General features: G+C 44.3%; 1 protein-coding gene across 1 annotated transcript in view; it reads right to left on the reverse strand.

The window, feature by feature from the left end:
• The window catches only part of LOC144936111 (relaxin receptor 1-like), a 336,972-nt gene that overhangs the window by 35,868 nt on the left and 279,125 nt on the right, over window positions 1–21,979 (reverse strand). The window contains exons 11-12 of the mRNA XM_078862984.1: window positions 12,632–12,703; window positions 10,531–10,602 (exon numbers count right to left, since the gene is read on the reverse strand). Coding sequence (XP_078719110.1) covers window positions 10,531–10,602; window positions 12,632–12,703 — 144 coding nt within the window. The remainder of the gene's footprint in view (window positions 1–10,530; window positions 10,603–12,631; window positions 12,704–21,979) is intronic.

Below are 21,979 nucleotides of genomic sequence, written 5' to 3' on the forward strand. Positions count from 1 at the left end.
GATAGGTAAAGTCCTCTCTCATTTCCGCCACTCCGACTCTCACAGCATCCGTGCGACGCCGTGAGTGTGGCCGTGAGGTATGTAATAGGGCATGTGAGTATCTGGAGAATTGGGTAGTAATAGGTAAGGTTCTGCTCGCAGATTATTCCCTCCGGGCAGTACAGAGTTTTGCACCGCGAATAAAAACGTTAGCACAGAGCATCGGTGCAGTGTTGTGATTCGAGTGTGCGTGGAGGGACTGTCCGCCGGCGCGCGCGTGTTCGCGCAGCCATTTTAGAGCGAGTCTTAGTGCGGGTGCGGGGTAGCGGATAACCACCCGCAAGCGCGCGCGTGTTTGCGCAGCCGCTGTAGTGTTAATCGTGGGGCGTGTGCATTATAGAATCTGATCGCCGGTAGGGGCGCGCGTGCGCTCGCCGCCGCTGTAGCATTAGCGTTGGTGTGTGCGTGTGTGTGGAATAACCCCGCGCGGCGGTGAGCCAGTAATTTAGCTAAGTCCCTCAGAGGGGGCGCTAACGCGGGGGGGGGCGATCACTCGGTCGGCGGGGGCCCGGCGGGGGCCGATCGATACGGTGGAGGAGGGAGTGGAGGAGAGAGTGGAAGGGGTGGATGTTGCGCCTCACCTGCCTGGCGAGGGCGGTGGGGTGGACGCAGGCCCCCACAACTGCCTTGATGCGTGAGTCATTTTATTACAGATGCAAGAAATTTCCCCAAACATGCGCACTACTCCAACTAAATATCTCAATGTCAATTACACTGTTTGCAGCACCCAAAGCACTGAACGGCTCCACTAAAGACGTGACAGCCATTCAGGAATATAACACCCCCCCCCCCGCTCTTCCTACCCCCCCCCTTTTTATGCTCGTTATCTGCCCCCTTACCTTTCCCCCTCCCCATATAAACGGTCAACTTCTTTGCTCGAGGCTCCCCCACCAGGGTGGAGGAGCAGTGAGCCCAATCCTTCACCAAGCCTGCCCGCGCATTCATCTCGAGGCCTTCTGCTTGTGGGTTGTATGACCAACCCCTACCACCCGCCACTTCTTGTCCTGTGATCGGTGCTATGTACCGGGGCTCGCACTGAGTTGAAATGAAAAAAAGAATACGAAAATAAAACTTCAGCTTCGACAAGATACGCACATTTGTTAAGTAAAATTCATGCAATTCACTGAGTTCGGGTAAGCCCGGTGCGGTGGCACGAATGTGTAGTCACAAAACACTTTTGTTTTACTTCTCTTGCTGCTTGCTCTTCCCGTGTAACTGTTCAAACTTTAACATTCCCCGCCAGTGTCTCTCTTTTTTTTTGTATTGATGACTACGTTCGGCGTGCCGTTTATTGCTTGGGTTCCCTTGGCACGTTTGGGCCTCAAGGGCTGGTGCTCGGCAGATCGCGATGAGAGAAACGGCAGCCTGTGTGTACGGTTTTCACTTTTTTCGAGAAGCGAGACCTCAAGGAGAGAGAGACAAGGAGGTAATGATGACATCGCAATCAGCGCAAAGTGCTGATGATTTTTTTTTGTCAGGGCTGAGATTCACGTGGGGTTTTTGGGCGGCTGGGGAATGCCACTTCATAGGCAAGGGCTAATACAAGAACAGCAGAACCCCTCTTAACGACGGCCTGGTAACGACTTCGCTTAATGACGGGCCTCCATAGAGCCCAATATGTAGTGTATAGTGGTGTAGTGTTTAGTAGTGTATAGTGTAGTGTATAGTGGTGTAGTGTATAGTATCGTGGTGTATAGTGTATTGTATACTAGTGTAGTGTACAGTATAGAGGTGTAGTATATAGTAGTGTCGTGTAGAGTATATAGTAGTGTATAGTAAAACCCTTCTTAACGACCACCCCTGTTAACGACGAATCGCTTAATTACGGGCCTCCATAGAGCCCAATGTGTAGTGTATAGTAGTGTAGTGTATATTAGTGTAGAGTAGAACACCTCTTAATGACCACCCCCTATTAACAACGAATCGCTTAACGACGGACCCCCATAGAGCCCAATATGTTCACTTACCGACCATTCTCCCGTTAATGACGGGCTTTTGTAGGTGCAGTAAATATTAATGAATGCATTGATTAACCATGTTTCTTTTAATAATACGTATTTGCAAATTTATTTAGTATATTGATGTATTAATATCCATTGTTTAAATATGAATAAATACTTTTTTGGGTGAAATGGTGTAAATTTTGATTCTGTCAGAACGAATTAAGCCTTTAACGTGTATTTCCTATACTTGCTTAACGACCAAATCACTTAACGACCGGTTTCGTGGAACCAATTACCGTCCTTAAGGGTTCTACTATACAGTGATACCCCGATTAGTGCCCTCACGTTTTACACACATCCGCTGTAACGTACTCAATCTATTTATACCCAATCCCGTTCCATGGACTGTGTGGTACACGTTTCCATAATGTACTGGAGATTTACGAACACTTCCACGAAGGGCCACAATTTTTTTTACATTGCACGGCGAACATTCAGGTGCCAAAATGGTGCCCAAGCATTAAGCGTCCCCTGACTAGCGATAGTATCTTTCATTTGTACATGGTACACGTACTCTATTCATCTCCCCCCCAGGGCCGGATCATGGTCCCGTGAGGCCCCTGGGCACATGTCTTTTAGAGCCCCCCCCCCCCCGCTTTCCTATATTGGTGACTTTCTTGCCTTCCTCCTCGCAAAATCATTCATTAGATTGTCAAAATCTATCTGTCTGACAAGGTCTGACTCTGTTTACATAAGTGACAATAAGCTGAGACGTGTTTGGCACATGCTACTCTGCAGCTAATTTTTTATTCTGCCTAAAAGGGAAAATTTCCACTCACCCTGGCAGTTTGTCACTGGCAAAGTTAGAAAAAGCCAAAGTGCCACGAAAACATTGGGGAACACTGACTGCAGATTAAGTGCCTGCAACGTCTCAAGCAATTTAGTTGGGCACTTCTCACCCTCAGAGTCAAACATAAAAGATTGGATGAGTTCGTTGGAAAAGTTCATGTCCAGGTCTGATGGATATGCAGCGGAGAGTGCATTTACCTTTTCCACTATGACATCACTGTTAGATATCTGAACTGACATAAAAAGAACTCCAAAGAGACTGGTCAAACGCTTGTAAGCGTCCAAGCCATGTTCAAGGCATGCTACTAGCTTATTAATGACCACAAACAATGTTTCTATTTTGAACTTCTCTGCCCTTTCAAAAGCCTCAAACTGGTCTTGCTGTCCCACCACAAAATCCCTCAATGAAGACAAAAGCTGTGCTGCTACAGAGATGTCAATGTCACTTTTCTGTAGGTGCATGCTTGTAGCGTGGAACCGGTCAAGTATGATGTCCTAGAAATGTGCCATTAACACCATCTCTAAGGTGTCCAATTTGAGACATAGTCCAGTGGCCTCAATTCGACTCTGCCTGAGCACTGCACTGAGTACTGGACAGCGATTTTAATGTCAGTCAGACATCTGTCTTCCGAAAGACTTTCCCCCACCTGTGTGTGGATGAAGAGCAAAATGTGTACAGTGACAGAAACATGTTAAAAAGACTCGTCAGCCTCTGGGCTACTGCCATCTAAGGTGTTAACACCAACTAAGTTAAGTGAATGCGCTGCGTAAAGCACATACTCTATCAGGGGTTTTTTTTTTATTTCAGGTGGGCCTGTAGTCCATTGGAATAGCTCCACCACATTCCCGCTGCTGTTAACAAACCGGAATATGAACGTCAATTTGTCCACATGTGACAGGTCTGGGGTGGAGTCAACAATTATTGAAAAATATTTGGCATCCCGAATCTCATCTGCTATTGTTTGGCGAGGTTTCTGACCCATTAGCTCAATGAGTTCTTCACACATTGTTGATGACACATAGAACACTGTGCCACTTCCTTTTCTGCCAAACCTTTTAAAATGTTCAGCAAAGAATGGGTCAAATTGTGATAGCAATTCTAGGATGCCAAGGAAATTACCGTTATGGGTTGACCCAAACCATTCATCATCTCCCCTAAATGCAAGTCCTCTTTCACCCAATGACTTGATCACTGCTACAACTCTTTTCAAAATGTCCCTCCAGTATTTACGTTCCCCGTTAAGTTGCTGCATGAGATCTGCATCTATAGCACTGCACTTTGTCTGCTGGTGCAAGGCAAGCATGCATGATCTGTGTTCTGCACTCTTTTCATGTTCCCCTATTCTTTCAGAGTGCTTCCAGTCACTAAACCCTTGACTAAAGCCACCAAGCTTTCTGGAGAACAGTTTGCATGCAAAACAGTCCACATAACCTGTTGATGGTGAGTACAGTAGCCACTGTCTAGAAACCTTCTGCCCATTTGGCAATATACAGTTTAGAAGTTCATTGTTGAAACTTCTAGTCTTTCCACCAAGCGCTCTATCTCGGACTGAAGCTGGGTATTTTCCCTGCGGTTTTGGAAGGGGACTGCTCCTCTATCAATAAGCACTGAGTTAAAAATGTTAATATAAGCACTTTGCTATAATGCAGGGTCAGTGACCTCATAGCACCAGGAATGGCTTGGTTGTTGATTTGATTCTTGTGAACTGCCCAACTGCTCCTGAGGTGGAAATGATGGTTCTTGTATACCATTAGCTGTTGAGGGTTTGCCTTCAAAGGATGGATCTGGGAGAGTGACAACATTACTGGAAACTGAACTAGTGCTAGTTCCTTCCTCACAGCTGACAATAGTGCTGCTGCTGTCATCATTATTACTATCAGAGGGTTTTGGAAAGAAGTTGGCAATGATTGGAACACTTTTAAACAAAACTGCCTCTTGCTTCCTTTTTTTTGAAAGCACCACTATTCCAACGTTTGTGGTCCATATTTCAGAACTAGTATGCTATTTATATGAATATATTTATAGCATTTTAACTGCATGCCTATACAAATCACCATACGTCGATGGTGATTAACTGTGAGCCGCCAAAAACAGGTTTTTCGATTTGTGCACACACGAATGGCAGGATGTGCATGCATAATGTGCATGCGTAATATGCATGCGTAACACTATGATTCAATGTGAATACTCAAACCAATACTAGATTGTAATTTATATGAAAACATGAACCGCCCCCCGCCCCCTCTGGTCCTCGTGTAGTGGCGTAACGCGTGCAGGGTTTGCAAACAGCAGTTGCATTCATGTACGGAGTTGCAAAACGTGAGGTCAGCTCAGGATAAGCAGGTGCAGGCGGGAGGCCTGGGTGACAGCAGACAGAGAGACGCCAGCAATTAGGGAAAGAGGCAGTGATTGGCTGGCTGCAAATGCGAACGTGGAGTAGGCGCCACGGAGGCGAAAGATAGAGGCGATAAGGGGGAGAACACGTGCAAGAGACGCTGGAAAAACGCCGGCTTGATGAGGGCCATCTGAGGGCACTTAATGAAGAGGGGGTTATAAGGGGAACGTGTGAGGCAGTGGAGTTGAGTTGGTTGGAGATGAAGTAGTGAAGAGATTCAAGAGAATTCCAGGACTTCGCCCTCCACACATCGTCCTCCCCAGCGGTGTTGGCTGAACCCCCGCTGGGGGAACGGTCGAGATTGGAGGTGCGGGTGTAGACAAGTTAGCAGTGGAGAGGCTAGTGGAATCTTCAGTCTGAGTGTGATAGGCTAGCGGGGTGAGAAGCTAGCAGAGTATACAGAGAGAGTCCGTGACAGGCTAGGAGAGTGGGGAGTAATAGGCTAGCGGAGCGAGAGAGAGTAAGCTCGAAGTAGCAGGCTAGCAGAGGAAAAGTTCGCGACAGGAGTGAGTGGTATTGAACAAGAGGAGAATCCGTGTGGGATGCTGTGAATAAATTGACACGGGAGAAAATACGAAGTTGCCCACGTGAATAAACACCACACTACACTCGTACCTGATTGGCGCACAACGGACGATGTCACATTTACCCTCTCTCTTTAAGACCAAAATATGAGGAGGATATCTCCACAACTCTGGCTGTCGCCTGATGAGTTGTAATTACGGGCCAAACATCGTACTCGAATGGTAAATGTTGAGGGTTTACTCTCCAACACAGCGGTGTGCTGAACTAGTAACGAATTGTGTTGTTTACGTGACAAACCTTACTAATTGGCTGTGTCGGATGGTGGCGGGTTTAACGACACATGTTTACGCAATCTAACCCAAAAAAACCAAACCTCAATTATGCATACAATATTGACCAGCAACGCATCACATGATGAATTCAGAGTTTAAGAATGAAAACCCAGGTTGAAAAAGTACGATTTTTTGCAGTTTTCAAAAGATATTTGAGCAACAGCAAAACAATTGAAAAATACTCAAGACGTCAGCCTCAGATACAGCCATTTCTATAAGTGCTCTCTTGCAATTCATCTTCACAATGGAAAAGCAAAGTTGTCTTAATGCTATAAATTGTTTGGCAGCTGGCATTACTGACCAAGCATTAAGCGTGTAACATAACCCATGGAACTGCTTAACAGTACATGTAATCCATTGTGTGCTGATGTCCTGGCCAAATGTGGGCGCTTATCCATTATATCTAGTTACCAAATTGTTCTTCCCAGAAGACCTATTAAAGCTAAACATGCATGCACTTAAATTACAATAATTATGATATATTGTAGATGGTAACTGGCACGATAAAATACTTGGTACGATTACGATAGTTTTGTTTAAAAAAAGGTACGGGCGCAGTCCTGAAATCTCGCCACTGCTGGCAGAAGGGTTTTCACTAGAGAGAGGTCAAAATAGCTCCTCTAGAGAGTAATTTGTCCTACTCTTCCACGCTGGTCAGATGTATTTCAAGAGGTGGGAGCACCCACACTTTACCCAACTACACGTGACTTGCCGATCAACTGACTATGGAGAACCCATTCATATTGCTTCCTGGACAATGGAAGGTGGGAAGGATGAATGAAAATGCCTGTGCATTGTTCCAGCTAAAACTATCAACTATTTTTTTTATTTTACCAGGTAAGGCACACTGAGCTATACAGTGAGGGAAAAAGTATTTGATCCCCTGCTGATTTTGTACGTTTGCCCACTGACAAAGAAATTATCGGTCTATAATTTTAATTATAGGTTAATTTGAACAGTGAGAGACAGAATAACAACAACACAATCCAGAAAAACGCATGTCAAATATGTTATAAATTGATTTGCATTTTAATGAGGGAAATAAGTATTTGACCCCCTCTCAATCAGAAAGATTTCTGGCTCCCAGGTGTCTTTTATACAGGTAACGAGCTGAGATTAGGAGCACACTCTTAAAGGGAGTGCTCCTATTCTCAGCTTGTTACCTGTATAAAAGACACCTGTTCACAGAAGCAATCAATCAATCAGATTCCAAACTCTCCACCATGGCCAAGACCAAAGAGCTCTCCAAGGATGTCAGGGACAAGATTGTAAACCTACACAAGGCTGGAATGGGCTACAAGACCATCGCCAAGCAGCTTGGTGAGAAGGTGACAACAGTTGGTGCGATTATTCGCAAATGGAAGAAACACAAAAGAACTGTCAATCGCCCTCGGCCTGGTGCTCCATGCAAGAGCTCACCTCGTGGAGTTGCAATGATCATAAGAACGGTGAGGAATCAGGCCAGAACTACACGGGAGGATCTTGTCAATGATCTCAAGGCAGCTGGGACCATAGTCACCAAGAAAACAGTTGGTAACACACTACGCCGTGAAGGACTGAAATCCTGCAGCGCCCGCAAGGTCCCCCTGCTCAAGAAAGCACATATACATGCCCGTCTGAAGTTTGCCAATGAACATCTGAATGATTCAGAGGACAACTGGGTGAAAGTGTTTTGGTCAGATGAGACTAAAATGGAGCTCTTTGGCATCAACTCAACTCGCCGTGTTTGGAGGAGGAGGAATGCTGCATATGACCCCAAGAACACCATCCCCACCGTCAAACATGGAGGTGGAAACATTATGCTTTGGGGGTGTTTTTCTGATAAGGGGACAGGACAACTTCACCGCATCAAAGGGACGATGGATGGGGTCATGTACCGTCAAATCTTGGGCATTGAAAATATGTCGTGGATGGGTATTCCAGCATGACAATGACCCAAAACACACGACTAAGGCAACAAAGGAGTGGCTCAAGAAGAAGCACATTAAGGTCCTGGAGTGGCCTAGCCAGTCTCCAGACCTTAATCCCATAGAAAATCTGTGGAGGGAGCTGAAGGTTCGAGTTGCCAAACGTCAGCCTCGAAACCTTAATGACTTGGAGAAGATCTGCAAGGAGGAGTGGGACAAAATCCCTCCTGAGATGTGTGCAAACCTGGTGGCCAACTACAAGAAACGTCTGACCACTGTGATTGCCAATAAGGGTTTTGCCACCAAGTACTAAGTCATGTTTTGCAGAGGGGTCAAATACTTATTTCCCTCATTAAAATGCAAATCAATTTATAACATTTTTGACATGCGTTTTTCTGGATTTTTTTGTTGTTATTCTGTCTCTCACTGTTCAAATAAACCTACCATTAAAATTATAGACTGATAATTTCTTTGTTAGTGGGCAAACGTATAAAATCAGCAGGGGATCAAATACTTTTTCCCTCACTGTATAGCTCTTTTTCAGGAGCGACCTGGCCACAAATGATAGCTCAACGAAGTGGCTTATCGTGTGGAAATGTATAGCAGCAAAATACTCTAAATGCATGCTTCTAAATATGGAGGGGTGCGTCAGGGTCGATATCGAACCCACGTCCTCCTGCATACCAGGCGAGGGAGTTAACATCTCGGCAACGTGGTGCCCAGTTATGATCGAACCCCTCGACCTTTGTCTTGTGAGTCCAATGTGCTAATCTTTAAACCTTGACAGCAATGTTGTTGACGTGATATACTATACTAAACAAGTATTATATAGTAAATTACATGCATCTAAAGAATGGGACTAAGCTAGGAATCATTCTGCTCATTTGGCAGAACACATTTTTGTTATCCTTTAAGATTTTCTCATGAAGAATTAATAATTAAGACATTCAAAAGAGAATTAGAATTTAAACACATTGCAATCACATTCAAAGTTACGTGTTTAATTACCAATTGGATACCTTTACATTTTTTGTGAGCATTAAATCTAATGGTCTCATTTTGCGAGCAATTAAAAAACTTGGAAATGAAAGAGCGTGTAAATATTAACATGAACAAATCATGACGTTCCGTTTCATAAATGGGACCACGAGGTTAAATCTCAAAAGAGAGGCAGTGCTAATGAATGAAGTGTTTTATTAAGTAATGTAAAGTTTACTTCGATTATATTCTTACTCAGGATACCTACTATGCAATAGTTTTCAAGGAGGCATTACAAGCTCCCGTTATTTTCACTTCTACAGATATGCATTGGGTGCCGCCGTGGCAAAGTGTGGTGGGCTAAAAAGGGACTACTCCCACCTCTTTCAAGAAGTCTGGACAGCGTAGAAGAAGAGGGCAACATGTCATCTTCAGGGTCTGTCTAGAGCTCCTTATAGTGGCATGAGCGGGTAATTGCAAGGCTACATATTTATATATTTTTTTATTTTGCTGTTGCCTTTGATATGGACTATGCTCGGTGTGATGGGTACGGACATGAAGGCACAGTCAGGTTGCCACCTTTCTGATGGACCAAACCCTGACAGTTCTCAGTAGTCAGCCTCGGGCGGTAGAAACTGTGATGCAATTCAACACAATGTCGGTACCAGATCTCGGTACAAATCCATTCCTGCCACCCGAACACAGATGCCAATTGCTGATCTGTCCAACCCGGCCAAGTGGGAACTTTCGGGAAAAGCTTTTTTTGCTGCTAAGCATGTGATTGGAACGTGATGGCCAATCACACAAACAGCTCAAACACAGAGTTGTGTAAATCCCTTCATCCTCTGTCATGAGTCACACCCATTGTCCTCTCTCACCACCACCACACCTTGCTGGCTGAGTGGCTGCTTGTGATTCCAGGCATGAACCTGCATGCCTGGAATATAAAAAAAATCACACGTATAAAGAATATAAGTGTGTGTGTGTGTGTGCATGTTTGTTTGGTAATGACAACAACAATAAACGGAGCGCCGGGTGGCTAAAACACTGCAAATTGGCAAAGTAGGGGGCACAGGTCGTGCATCTGCCAGTCATCTCAGTCAGTCAACCCATGGCATCTGAGTCTGTCCCGTGACCTGCCAGCGGGTGTTCGACACTTCACGTGGTCTTAAAGTGCACATAGCCTGGCACAAGTGCCATGGTGATGTTACCACCACTTAGTGGTGAATGGCGGTTGTTGTTGGTAATGAGCGGGGAACAGTGCTCTGTTTACTGTGTACAGATATCAGTGTCCTAGATTCAATTCCTGGCTAAGAACAACATCGGTGGAAGGTGAAATCTAAAATTGGTCATTGAGGCTCCTCTAAGTCAACTCAGCATTAAATTACTCTACGTGGTGTGTTGTGATTTCCACTGGAGAGACAAAGGTGGCTGGGAGCGGTGATGACCACACCACCCCTCTTGGGCTTTTCCTGCCTTTAGAGGTGCTCACTAACAGACTGTAGGGGAAAGTGCCATGTGCACATATATATGTGTATGCATTATATGTTCCAATACTTACAAATTTGAAAGCTCTTGCAAATTCTGGAAGATGTTCAGCGGCAGCTTCTGGATTTTATTTGCTGAAATGTCACTAGAAAGAAAATATAAATAAATATTGTCATGGAGCAAATTAATACAGAATAATGGTTAGTAATAAATGTTATGCTTTGCCCAAAAAGCCATAATCCATGTAAGATTTACACAGCAATTTGGCATGCATTCATTCTCATCGGTACATTCACCATCATTGATCCAGGCCTCCATGAAGGCTCTCACTTTGTGACCCCAATGTTTATTATCTTAATAAGCAAAATAAAAGACAATGGAAATTCATAGAATTAATAATCCAAGTAACTCATTAACAATATATATCATTAGGCCTCTCATGGTCTTGCGATGTTACAATCCATCTAGCTGCTGTACACAAGCTGATATAATCTCTGCTGTGGATGTCACCCTGGGCTTATTCGCCAAATGATTTATATGCCCACGCAATTATAAATACTACCTTATACGTCTCTACTGGTTTCGAATTCAATATTATAATTGGTGAAATCTCTCTGCGAAACACTGAAAGCCCATTTATCCTACTTACCTTCGAACTACATGACCTATCATTTACTCTCTCACTCTGCCTACAGTACTGTTTTGTCGTTTGTGCTCATTCAAACTTACATACATTGTGAAGCCACTCTTTTTCCTGTACCCTTCTATTGTAATCATGCTGCTTGTGTTGTATTATTTAAATGTGTTTTTAGCGACGAAATACAAAAGCATGATGTCGCAAGCAAAGCCTACACCTTCAAAGTACTAGTAAAGAAATGCTAATAATGTCTGCTTTATTTATCCATGAAAGTCTCACTCAGGCGCATGATTCATTTTCAGCACTGGTATGTTTGGCCAATTACTTCAAATTAGTGTCATTCACACTCAAGGAATGATACTCAACAAATCTGCACAGATGGGTTAATGGACCCACTTGTCATACTGCTGTTTCATGGCTGCCCCACTACCCAGCAAGTTTGGAGTCTCATTGCAAGTGATGATTTCCTGAAGGTCCACAAAGCTTGGGTCCAAAGAGCTGCATTGTAGGCATGTGGCAATCTTACTACTCTCTCTTTCAACCCGAGACGAACATAAGACATTGCAATCAGGCTTCCCTTTCCAGCGACGCATTATCCAACCCTTAGCGGACTACCCAACGTTACGTTTGCTTAAAACTACTCCTACTCAATAAGTCTATATCTTGGGGAGTTTTGCAACTGCAACTTAAAGGACAAAAATATCAGTGTGGCTATGTATAGACAATGGAGTAGGACTCCGTTCATCTGAGGTGATGTGGGGAACAAACATCGTGGATCCTATTATCCACAATGCCATCTACGAAATGACTCCACGTATCCGTGCGGGAAAATAATGTGGATAATCGCGAGGTAATAGGAACAATAGAGGTTAATAAATAGGGGTGTTGCAGACCCTGCGGATTCTGCTGTAGAGTCTGCTCTGTGCCAATGAGCCCTTATGCATTACATGTGAAGAGGAGTCGGAGGCTGGTTACGCACTTCTTTATTATTCAAACCACAGCCACACTCGTTCCTAAAACCAACCCCGAACACGCGTTTAACAGCTCCTTTTAAACCCTCCATCTCAGTCCGTGTGACGTCAGTGCCTTTTAACCCTTGACTCCCGTCGAGTGTATTCCCACGCGTGTGATTGGTGTGTGCTATGCTGAGTGCGGAGATTTCGTGTCTGTGTGGCGCGAGTGCGTGAGGATGTCTCGCAGATCCCCTACACATGGACCAACTGTTTGAGCAAGTAATGTTATCAAGCACTTAATAAACTGGGCATGGTATGGCAAGCACCACTCCCCAGCTGCCTTTGTCTCCCCAGTGCTATATACACACATACTGTGTCAGGTATTGATTTTAAGTTTGTCTCCTAAATTAAACAAGTGTTTAACAAAAAAAAGAATCGGTCATGATCAATCCACTGCTGGATGAAGGCCTCCACAAGCTCAAATCCACTCCTTCCTTTTTGTTCACCAAAAACAAAACACGCTGCCATTGAATTCACGTGTACAAACATATCAATGGCATGGTTAATGAGAGGCTTGTTCTTACAGTTCTCCCAGCTTCTTCAGAGGTGAAAATGTATTTTCGCCAAGAAGACTGAGTGCATTTCTCTGCAGAACCCTGCAACACACAAAAACAACACAGGGGAACAACCAGGCACGACAACCATATCAGTACCTTCCCTTTGGGTTAGGCTATGTAATGATCTGGCCAAATTGACACCCTCCACCACCAGAGAGACGCAGAAATTAAATTGTCACGCCGTGTACAAGCGTTCAACGCCCCAATTATTATTGTTGTTACAGCTCACTCAGCGGTGAGTTGAAGAACATTTCTCGCAGCCATATTTATCAATTAGATAATGACATTTTGCTTGAAACTGCGCCAAGAGTGTTCAGGTCAGAAACCAGGATGTCAGAATAACTGAAGGTGCTTGATGCCGGTTCAAGATCGCACCATGTCTGTCCAGTGCTCGCCGAGCTGTATTGACTTGCGGATGTCGAACGAATACATTATAAGATCGCGCTTATTGCACACAAAGAGCTTTACACAAATTAACAACAATACCTTGCTGATATCGTGAGGGAGCATAAACCATCACGTGAACACCGGTCATCCTCGCAGCAGCTTTTGGCTAGCCATTGAACAAAGACGGTCACTACATCACCCGCTTTCAGATGCCCTTCTGTGGCTATCTGGAACACTCTTTCTTCGGATATTAGGAAACCAATGGAGCTATACACTTTTATAATCTAGATTGGAAACTCATTTCTTTAGAACATATTTTTGTATTTCTTACCCTGCACCTCAGATTAGCACGGTTGTCTGTTCGGTGTAAAAGAAGTTCAACATACTCTTAGGTTATTTCGATAAAGTCACGTAGATAGGGAAATAAATAAATAATAGATAACGAGGTTTCGATTGCAACAATAAGCGATCATCCTCAGGCGAAAGAGAGAAACATGCCTCTGTGACAAGGCATTATATAGAGGGGGGAGGGGAGGCCGCAAAGGGGCGAGAGGGTGGGGATAAAATTCAAAGAGGGCTTGGATGAAAGAGAGAAAAGAAATGTGACAAGGAAGCTGAGATATCAAACTTAACAACATTTTAAAAGGTAATGCAACTCAGAGAGTCTGCTAACACAACAGTTAACACTTTACCTGGTTGATCCAGTCCTACCAAAGATTGCTAAATTTTGCATCCATCTTCTCGGTTGAAATTATGTCTGAGTTGCGTGGAAAACCTCCCCGTAGAGGCGGTTCAATCTTGATTCAAATCTTTCAATAATCAATTTATAACGCGCGCCAATTTGCGGACGTAACGGCTGCAACTCAGAGGCGCAGAGCCAAGCTCAGAGTCACTCGAAAGTGTGGTTGTAGAGGTGAGTTTTTAAGTGTCTCTTGAAGGAGACAATTGAGGTGATCCTGCGAATATGCAGAGGGACTGCGTTCCAGACTGTTGGGGCAGCCACCGAGATGCGGCGCATAGACGTGACCATCCTGGATCTTGGTATCAACATACAGTACATACATAGCACTCAAGAATCTGAAGGTCGTGAGTTAAAATTCCAGTTGGGTTCTACTCAAGATATCATGTCTGAGTAGATACAATCCACAATTTCGAGTGGTTGCCCTATGGCAGGGACAGCCATCAATATGTGGAACTTGCACTATTTGCTTAGAGCCACCAACACAGACGAGCACCACCCCATGGAGATCATTTGGCATGCAAAAACAACAATGGATGAACATAAGGTGAGACTCTCGGTGCAGAAATTGGTTGCAGATGCCCAATGCTGGCTGAAGGGCCTCCACTAAAGGGAGCTCCAGAGACCCCTTCCAGAGGGCATTTGGCCTACTCCTCCGTGGTGGCAAAACATCTTAGAAAGTGGTGGAAGTACTCACACTTTACCCCCATCGCATGCAACCTGCCCATCGACTAACTGCAGTGCACCCCGTCTGCACTGCCGGGGGTGGAGGATTTTCAGAAACGTGCACTGTTGTTTCGGCTGCAGCACCAGGAGATTTAATCGGCGCCCTCTAGGCTGAAAATCCAATGCGCTCACCATTACGCTATGGCAGTGCGACATCGGCAAACACAGTGCACCTTAAAAAAATTAACCCGTAAAAACAAAGTTTTTCACTATAAATCCTTTATATGCGTGGCAGCTAGAGTCCTCTCGTCCTCTGGCTTGAGATGGCTGCCACCTATGGGTCAGATGATTGCCTGCCACCATTAAGCAATTGGTAATTAAATATAAAAAAAAATTCCTAAAATGTTGAAAATTTTGGAAACATTTTTTCACGAAAATAAATTGTCACGCACAACGAGTCTGTGTGCAAAATGTCAGCTCGATTGGATCACGGGAAGTGGGTTAAAAAACGACCGAAAGATTTGCACGGTCGTAAGCGCGCAAGCAAGCAAGCAAGTGAACGTAATATAAAGGATTTTAAAAAAATTTACCCGTAAAAACAAAGTTTTTCACTATAAATCCTTTATATGCGTGGCGGCTAGAGTCCTCTCTTCCTCTGGCTTGAGATGGCTGCCACCTATGGGTCAGATGATTGCCTGCCACCATTAAGCAATTGGTAATTAAATATAATATTTTTTTTCTTAAAAAGTGTAAAATTTGGGAAAAAAATTTCACGAAAATTAATTGTCACGCACAACGAGTCTGCGCAAAATGTCAGCTCGATTGGATCACGGGAAGTGGGTTAAAAAACGACCGAAAGATTTGCACGGTTGTAAGCGCGCAAGTAAGCAAGCAAGTGAACTTAATATAAAGGATTTTTAAACAACACACACACACACACGAGCTCATTTGATCTTGGGTGGGTGGTCTAATTCGAACACGGGACCTCGGCGGAGCTGAATCAGCACTCGAGCACCTTGAGCCGCTCAGCCACCACAGGAGGCTATACAAATTAATAATAATACTTTCAGATTAAATGTTAGGTGCGTTAGTCATGTTCTGCAGGTTCTCTTGCCATGCGCCACTCTTGGGGAAAAGCGTCGATATGCTGAATCTTGTTGGCATTTAAGAATGTGTTGGTATGAGAACACTGAGTGGACATGACAATTGTAAACGCATGAGAATTGTTGCATTAATTAGAATTAAATATAAATTAGTATATGTGCACATTGTCCTGCATATACGTACATATATAAGCAATTGCACTTATATACAATTACATATATATCTATACTCTTAGGTTCTTTCGGTAAAGTCACGTAGGTATGAAATAAAATAAATTAAATTCCGACGTTTTGGGCGTAACACAAGCGTCCGTCATCAGGTGGGACAACCACAGCAAGAAACAATTGCTGAAGCGGGCAAAAGGGCTGCTGTAACAAGAGGCTATATAGGTAAGAGAGGGGGGAGAAACCAGGGAGGAGAGATAGAGAGAAAACTTCAAATCTATATCTATATATCTCTCGCAGGGTAATGGCATACAGAGCAAGCAAATGGAAATGCACCAATATGTTGGCACTTATCAGCGGACAATGAAATCATTATTTGATTATAATAAAATGCTCTGAAAATGCCTTTAATTCAGCAACAATCATTCTGATCACGAGCAAATCCTTGTAATGTGTTACCCCTTAAAAATGTACAAACAGGCTACGGATGACGGTGTTTATATTATGTTGGTAATTATAAAGCATAGCAGCAGTGGCACCATTTTCAAGAGTTAGCCATTGTGTTCCATAGCAATTCCAAAGCTTTTCCTAGCCATTCTATCTCAAGTGTTACTCATCATAATTACATGACATTAACGTTTAATGCAAAAGATAGATTGTTTTCATCTCTGTACATTATACAAATACAGTGCAGGAATTGATGAGATGCACTTTAATTGTGATTGGATGGCTTTGTGGTTAGAGTACCCGACTCAACCAGAAGATTTCTAGTTCTGATTATGGTGTTTGTGAATTCAACCAATTACAACTCATGGGTCCATAAATTGAGTACCACTTTGTCAGAGGTCAACAGTGGTTTTATTTGAGAAAACTACCCGCCACCACGGAAATGTATGCTTGGTTTATAGCAGAAAGACAATTTGACTGAAAAATGGCTAATTCCACGACTTTATCAGATATCCAAAACATAATCAGATATCCCATGCCATTATCGGATACCCCACGGCATAATCAGACGTTCACTTGGCCTAACGGTAGCACGTTCACCGCTTATTGAAGAGGTTTACGGAAAGAATCTGGCAGCTGCCCTGGTTAATACTGCGCTGTGGTATGAACCATGCCGTCTACTTTACAGTGGACATTAAATATCCACTGACATCATTTGCAGGGTACAAATTTGCCAAAATAAAAAAGCACCCACAATTCTTTGGTTCTTTCGGTAAAGTCACATAGGTATAAAGCGTGGTCTGCTGCTGAGGCAGACTGTTTTAAAATGTTTGAAATGGGTGTAGCTCAAGGGTTATAAATAAGTGGCCGGGGCTAGTGATGTTAATGTGACAAATTAGCATGTAAATGTAAGATAGGAGAGCGGCCTCCTCGACGAGGGCACGGAAGTGGCTATGTTAATTATAATTTACATGCTAATTTCTCACATTAACATCATGCTAATCCCTCACATTAACATAGCCACTTCCGTGGCCTCGTCGAGGAGGCCGCTCTCCAATCTTAGTTACATGCTAATTTCTCACATTAACATCACTAGCCCCAGCCACTTCTTTATAACCCTGAGCTACACCCATTTAAAACATTTTGAAACAGTCTGCCTCAGCAGCAGACCATGCTTTATACCTACGTGACTTTACCGAAAGAACCAAAGAATTGTGGGTGCTTATTTTGCCCCCCCCCTCCCCTATTGGCAGACCAATGCCACAGGTCACTCTTGAAAATTGTATTATTCTGGTCTTTTGAGGTCTAACCTGGTCAAACAAAATAAACTTGAACTGATGTTAGCCATAATTCTAGATTTGAAGCTTTCGTGACTGCAAGGATTCATATTCTTAGGTTTTTTTCGGTAAAGTCACGTAGGTAAAACATCAAAATTAATAAAAATCAAATAAAAATCACGACGTTTCGGAGGCAACACAAGTCTCCGTCATCAGGTGGGACCGTCACAGCCAGATTAGCTGCATCAAGTGAGGCAATGATTCAAGATGTAATCCCTTAAAAGCAAGTTGAGGGGGGGAGGAGAGGGGGGGGGGGCTCATCAGAATGTGGTAGCCAATGAATGGAACGTATCGGGAGGGAGGGGGGGCGGGGCTCAAAGACGGCACGGAGTGCCACGTACAACTCCTCGGGAGGGGGAGGGGGGCGGGGCCAAAAGGATGGACGACGGCTTGGACGTGGTTGTGCGCAAGCACACGACAACGCATTGGACAGAGAGGGGGGGAGGGGAGGCCTGATACACATGATAGAAAAGAACGATTATGCCCATGTTTATACCAATGCTGGCTGAACAATGAAGAGAGTACTGTTAAACACTGGGGATGTTAACACTCGGTAAAGTAAAGTAAAATAGTGCCTGTCAGATAAGATGGTCCAAAAAAGTGTAATTAAGTATTTTTGCGTGGTTGATCGGACTTGGATCTTATGTTTGTTTAGAATTTTGGAGATCTTTTTGGTCACGCCTGCTATGTATGGTAACGTGATAGTTTTGGTCGGAGTTTCATATGGCTGTTTCTGTGTGGTGGGAGAGACAGCTTGGCGGATAGTACGGTCAGAGTATCCGTTCATCCTGAGGGCCCGATGTACATGTCTTAATTCACCGGTCAGGTGGTGTTGGTCAGAAATGCCATGGGCTCTGTGGTATAGCGTTTTGATGAGAGAATTCTTTTGAGATGGGTGGTGGTGGGAATCCGGTTTCAAGTAGGAATCTGTGTGGGTGGCTTTCCTGTAGACAGAATGTCCCAAGGATCCGTCAGGCCTCCTCTCAAACAGAACTACCATTCTTGGACGCGTGGACACCCGAGTAGAGGCACACGTATTTATTTCACAACAGTCACTGGGGACATACAGTACTGGAGGGGGTATCGGCCCCCTCACCCGGATAGCTGGGAACACACGGCTAGCTACCCCTAGCCTGCCTCCTAATCCTCCAAATACTGGGCTAGGGGAGGCTGTCTGGCCCGACACTGGTCAGTCGGGCTACGGTACCCGGAGTCCCAGAGTCCTGGCTCTGGTTCACGGGACCACGCCACTGGCTTGGTCCTGCGCGGCCCTGACAAGGGCGGCGTCCCAGGGGAGTCCAGGGCTCTAGCTAGGCAGTCTTCGGTCTTCAAGAGTTTACTTAAACATTCTGCCCCGAGCCCTCTGACACATCCCCCTTTATACTCCACCCCCGCTGAGGGGTGGGGCCCCGGGCTGCCTGGTGCGGACGTCGTTGAGAGCACCCCCCCCCCGTGCACTCACGTAGCCCCGCCCACTGTGTTTGTTTGCCATAAGCTGCCATGCATAACGGGCTCTCTCTCTAACACCCCTACACATACAGCTCCTCCGTAACACCCCTACACAGTGCATAAAATCCGTGATCTGATTCCATCTGTGAAGGATGTCGTTCCTGACTTACAGTATCCTGGAGTCTACAAATTGAGTTGCATTTGTGGTGATTGCTACATTGGAGAAACGAAACGTCATGTTTCTGATCGTGTCCGCGAGCACATGTCAGATCTGAAACACGGCAGAACTGATTCTTCGGCCGTTGCCGATCATTCCTACAACTCGGTGGGCTCTCATGAAATTGTCTTTTCCGAGACCAAGGTTCTCTGCAAACCTCCTGGCTACCATCAAAGGTTTGTACACGAAGCCATACAAATATACAAACACAGACATAATTTCAACCGTGATGATGGGTACAAACTTAGTAATCATTGGAAAGATGTTATCAACCACGCAAAAAATACTTAATTACACTTTTTTGGACCATCTTATCTGACAGGCACTATTTTACTTTACTTTACCGAGTGTTAACATCCCCAGTGTTTAACAGTACTCTTCATTGTTCAGCCAGCATTGGTATAAACATGGGCATTTTCGTTCTTTTCTATCATGTGTATCAGGCCCCCCCTCCCCCCCTCTCTGTCCAATGCGTTGTCGTGTGCAGCAGTAGTTGCTTGCGCACAACCACGTCCAAGCCGTCGTCCATCCTTTTGGCCCCGCCCCCCTCCCCCTCCCGAGGAGTTGTACGTGGCACTCCGTGCCGTCTTTGAGCCCCGCCCCCCCTCCCTCCCGATACGTTCCATTCATTGGCTACCACATTCTGATGAGCCCCCCCCCTCTCTTCCCCCCCTCAACTTGCTTTTAAGGGATTACATCTTGAATCATTGCCTCACTTGATGCAGCTAATCTGGCTGTGACGGTCCCACCTAATGACGGAGACTTGTGTTGCCTCCGAAACGTCGTGATTTTTATTTTATTTCATTTTTATTAATTTTGATGTTTTACCTACGTGACTTTACCGAAAAAACCTAAGAATATAATGTTAGCCATGGCCAGGGGTTGAATTTGCCAGGTTCACAGCACAGTGTGCTAACCACGCACTCATGCTCCAGTATTATTATAAAATCAGCAATTCTTACGTTCAATGTTTTTAAATATAGATAAGTCAGTTATTTTAATAGCAACATCAAACAATTAATGAATCCTTGCTTAGCGACATTATATTGCAAGCCATGCTCCTTAATTTTTGTTGCCATCATGGAAAGTGGACTCGATCCATGTGCATAATACAGAATGTAGGAAATTGTGATCTCTCTCATTTTTGTTTCAGCACAGCACTGCACGCCACATTTGCCTCATGTTTATAAGACGTGTTTCCACAAAAATCTGTATGTGCTTGCTGCGCTCAAATATTCGTGACAGTCAACAAATGGCCTCATCTCTACTCGAGCTGAGAAACAGCTACCATCCATCATGAACTTGGATTGATCTTCAAGGCAGAGGTGTAAAAACTGCTCACAGTACACAACGTGCAATGTTTAAAAAATCCAAAAAGTTAAATTGTCTCCGTGTATAAATGAGTCATTGGTGGAAACTTCCACGGCAGTGGCCAGTTGACCGATCACAAGAGTCCCATTGTGAGGCAAATCTACAGCTGTTGTCGAATGGAAAGACTGGCCTCTGTCATAGGAATGTGGAGTTTCCAACACTAGCTTAGGGCTACCAATGCAGATGTACACCGCCCCATTAGAGTGTCTGCTTGAGCAAGGAGTAGACAGTCTTAATATAATTTAATATGATTTGTGAAAACAATCTAAAGAGCTAAACTGATGAACTAGTACAAGCTCGGTATGAAGCAATAAGTGGTAAGGAATAATGGCCATACTTTTATAATGGGTAATAAAGCACTAAATGTTTGTTTGTCACAATCTTGGCCTACCGAGATGTGATATTGGCATTTGTTGAGCACGTGCAATCTGGGACACGTGCAACACCGCAGCTAAATAAAACCAATTCTCCACTGATGCCACATTCTGTTCATTCACATGCACCTAGGAGGTGTCACCAAAGTGTTGATGCAATGTAAAATCAATCGGAAATACTGCCAATGATTATTAGTTATCGCTACTTACGAAGAAGCGATTTGTCATGTTCATGCGCATTAGGTTATTTGTGAAGGGGAGAAATACCGGCTGAATGTAAGACGTTGCAAATATGTCCACCTAGAAAACAGAAAGAGAGTGTCTGGCACTTGAGTTTAGGTGAATCTGGAGAATGCTTTGAATTTCATGGCAGGATAGGGTGAAATCGTTTGGAACACATTATGGGCATAATCAAGAACAGGAGAATGTAATGTGTGGAGCATGTGTTTGCTGAGACAAACAACGTAATGAGCACTCAGAGGTTGAGAACCAAAGGGAAAATGTAAAGAGCAGAACTTGGAGGCCGGGTACTGGCTGTGAAACAGCTGTGTGATCAGGAGGAAGGAAGCCATGGAGAGTCTTGGTAGCATCTGCACCATTGGCTGTGATGGCCACTTGAATATCTCACGTATTTTAAATCCAACTCGCAACTGGAGTGCACTAAAGAGTTGGTAATAAAGGCGATCTTAATGGGAACGAGCTGCTAGTTGGAACATAGTTGGAAAATACATTACGGTGTTCCAATGAACAGTTCGGCGATCATAGCATTGCATTTGCAGTTAAACACAAACATGGGATTTTTTTCTTCGGATGTTAACCTTTCACACACCTAATGCTCTACTGTCAAAGGGGTTCAAAAGGCGTCACCACTTTGTGAATACGATTCTTGATAGCACCCCCCCCCCCACATTGAGGTGATACAAGACATGAAAAACAGTCACCGAAAACACGTTAAAAATGTTAAACACACCTATTGTGTTCTTTCCCAAACGAAGTAACAATAAACTTTGTCAAGTGTGGCGCATTCACGAGTAGAAATGGGCCAAATAAAATTGCCGCA

The sequence above is a fragment of the Lampetra fluviatilis genome, chromosome 15, assembly GCF_964198595.1.
Source record: "Lampetra fluviatilis chromosome 15, kcLamFluv1.1, whole genome shotgun sequence".
Lineage (NCBI taxonomy): Eukaryota > Metazoa > Chordata > Hyperoartia > Petromyzontiformes > Petromyzontidae > Lampetra > Lampetra fluviatilis.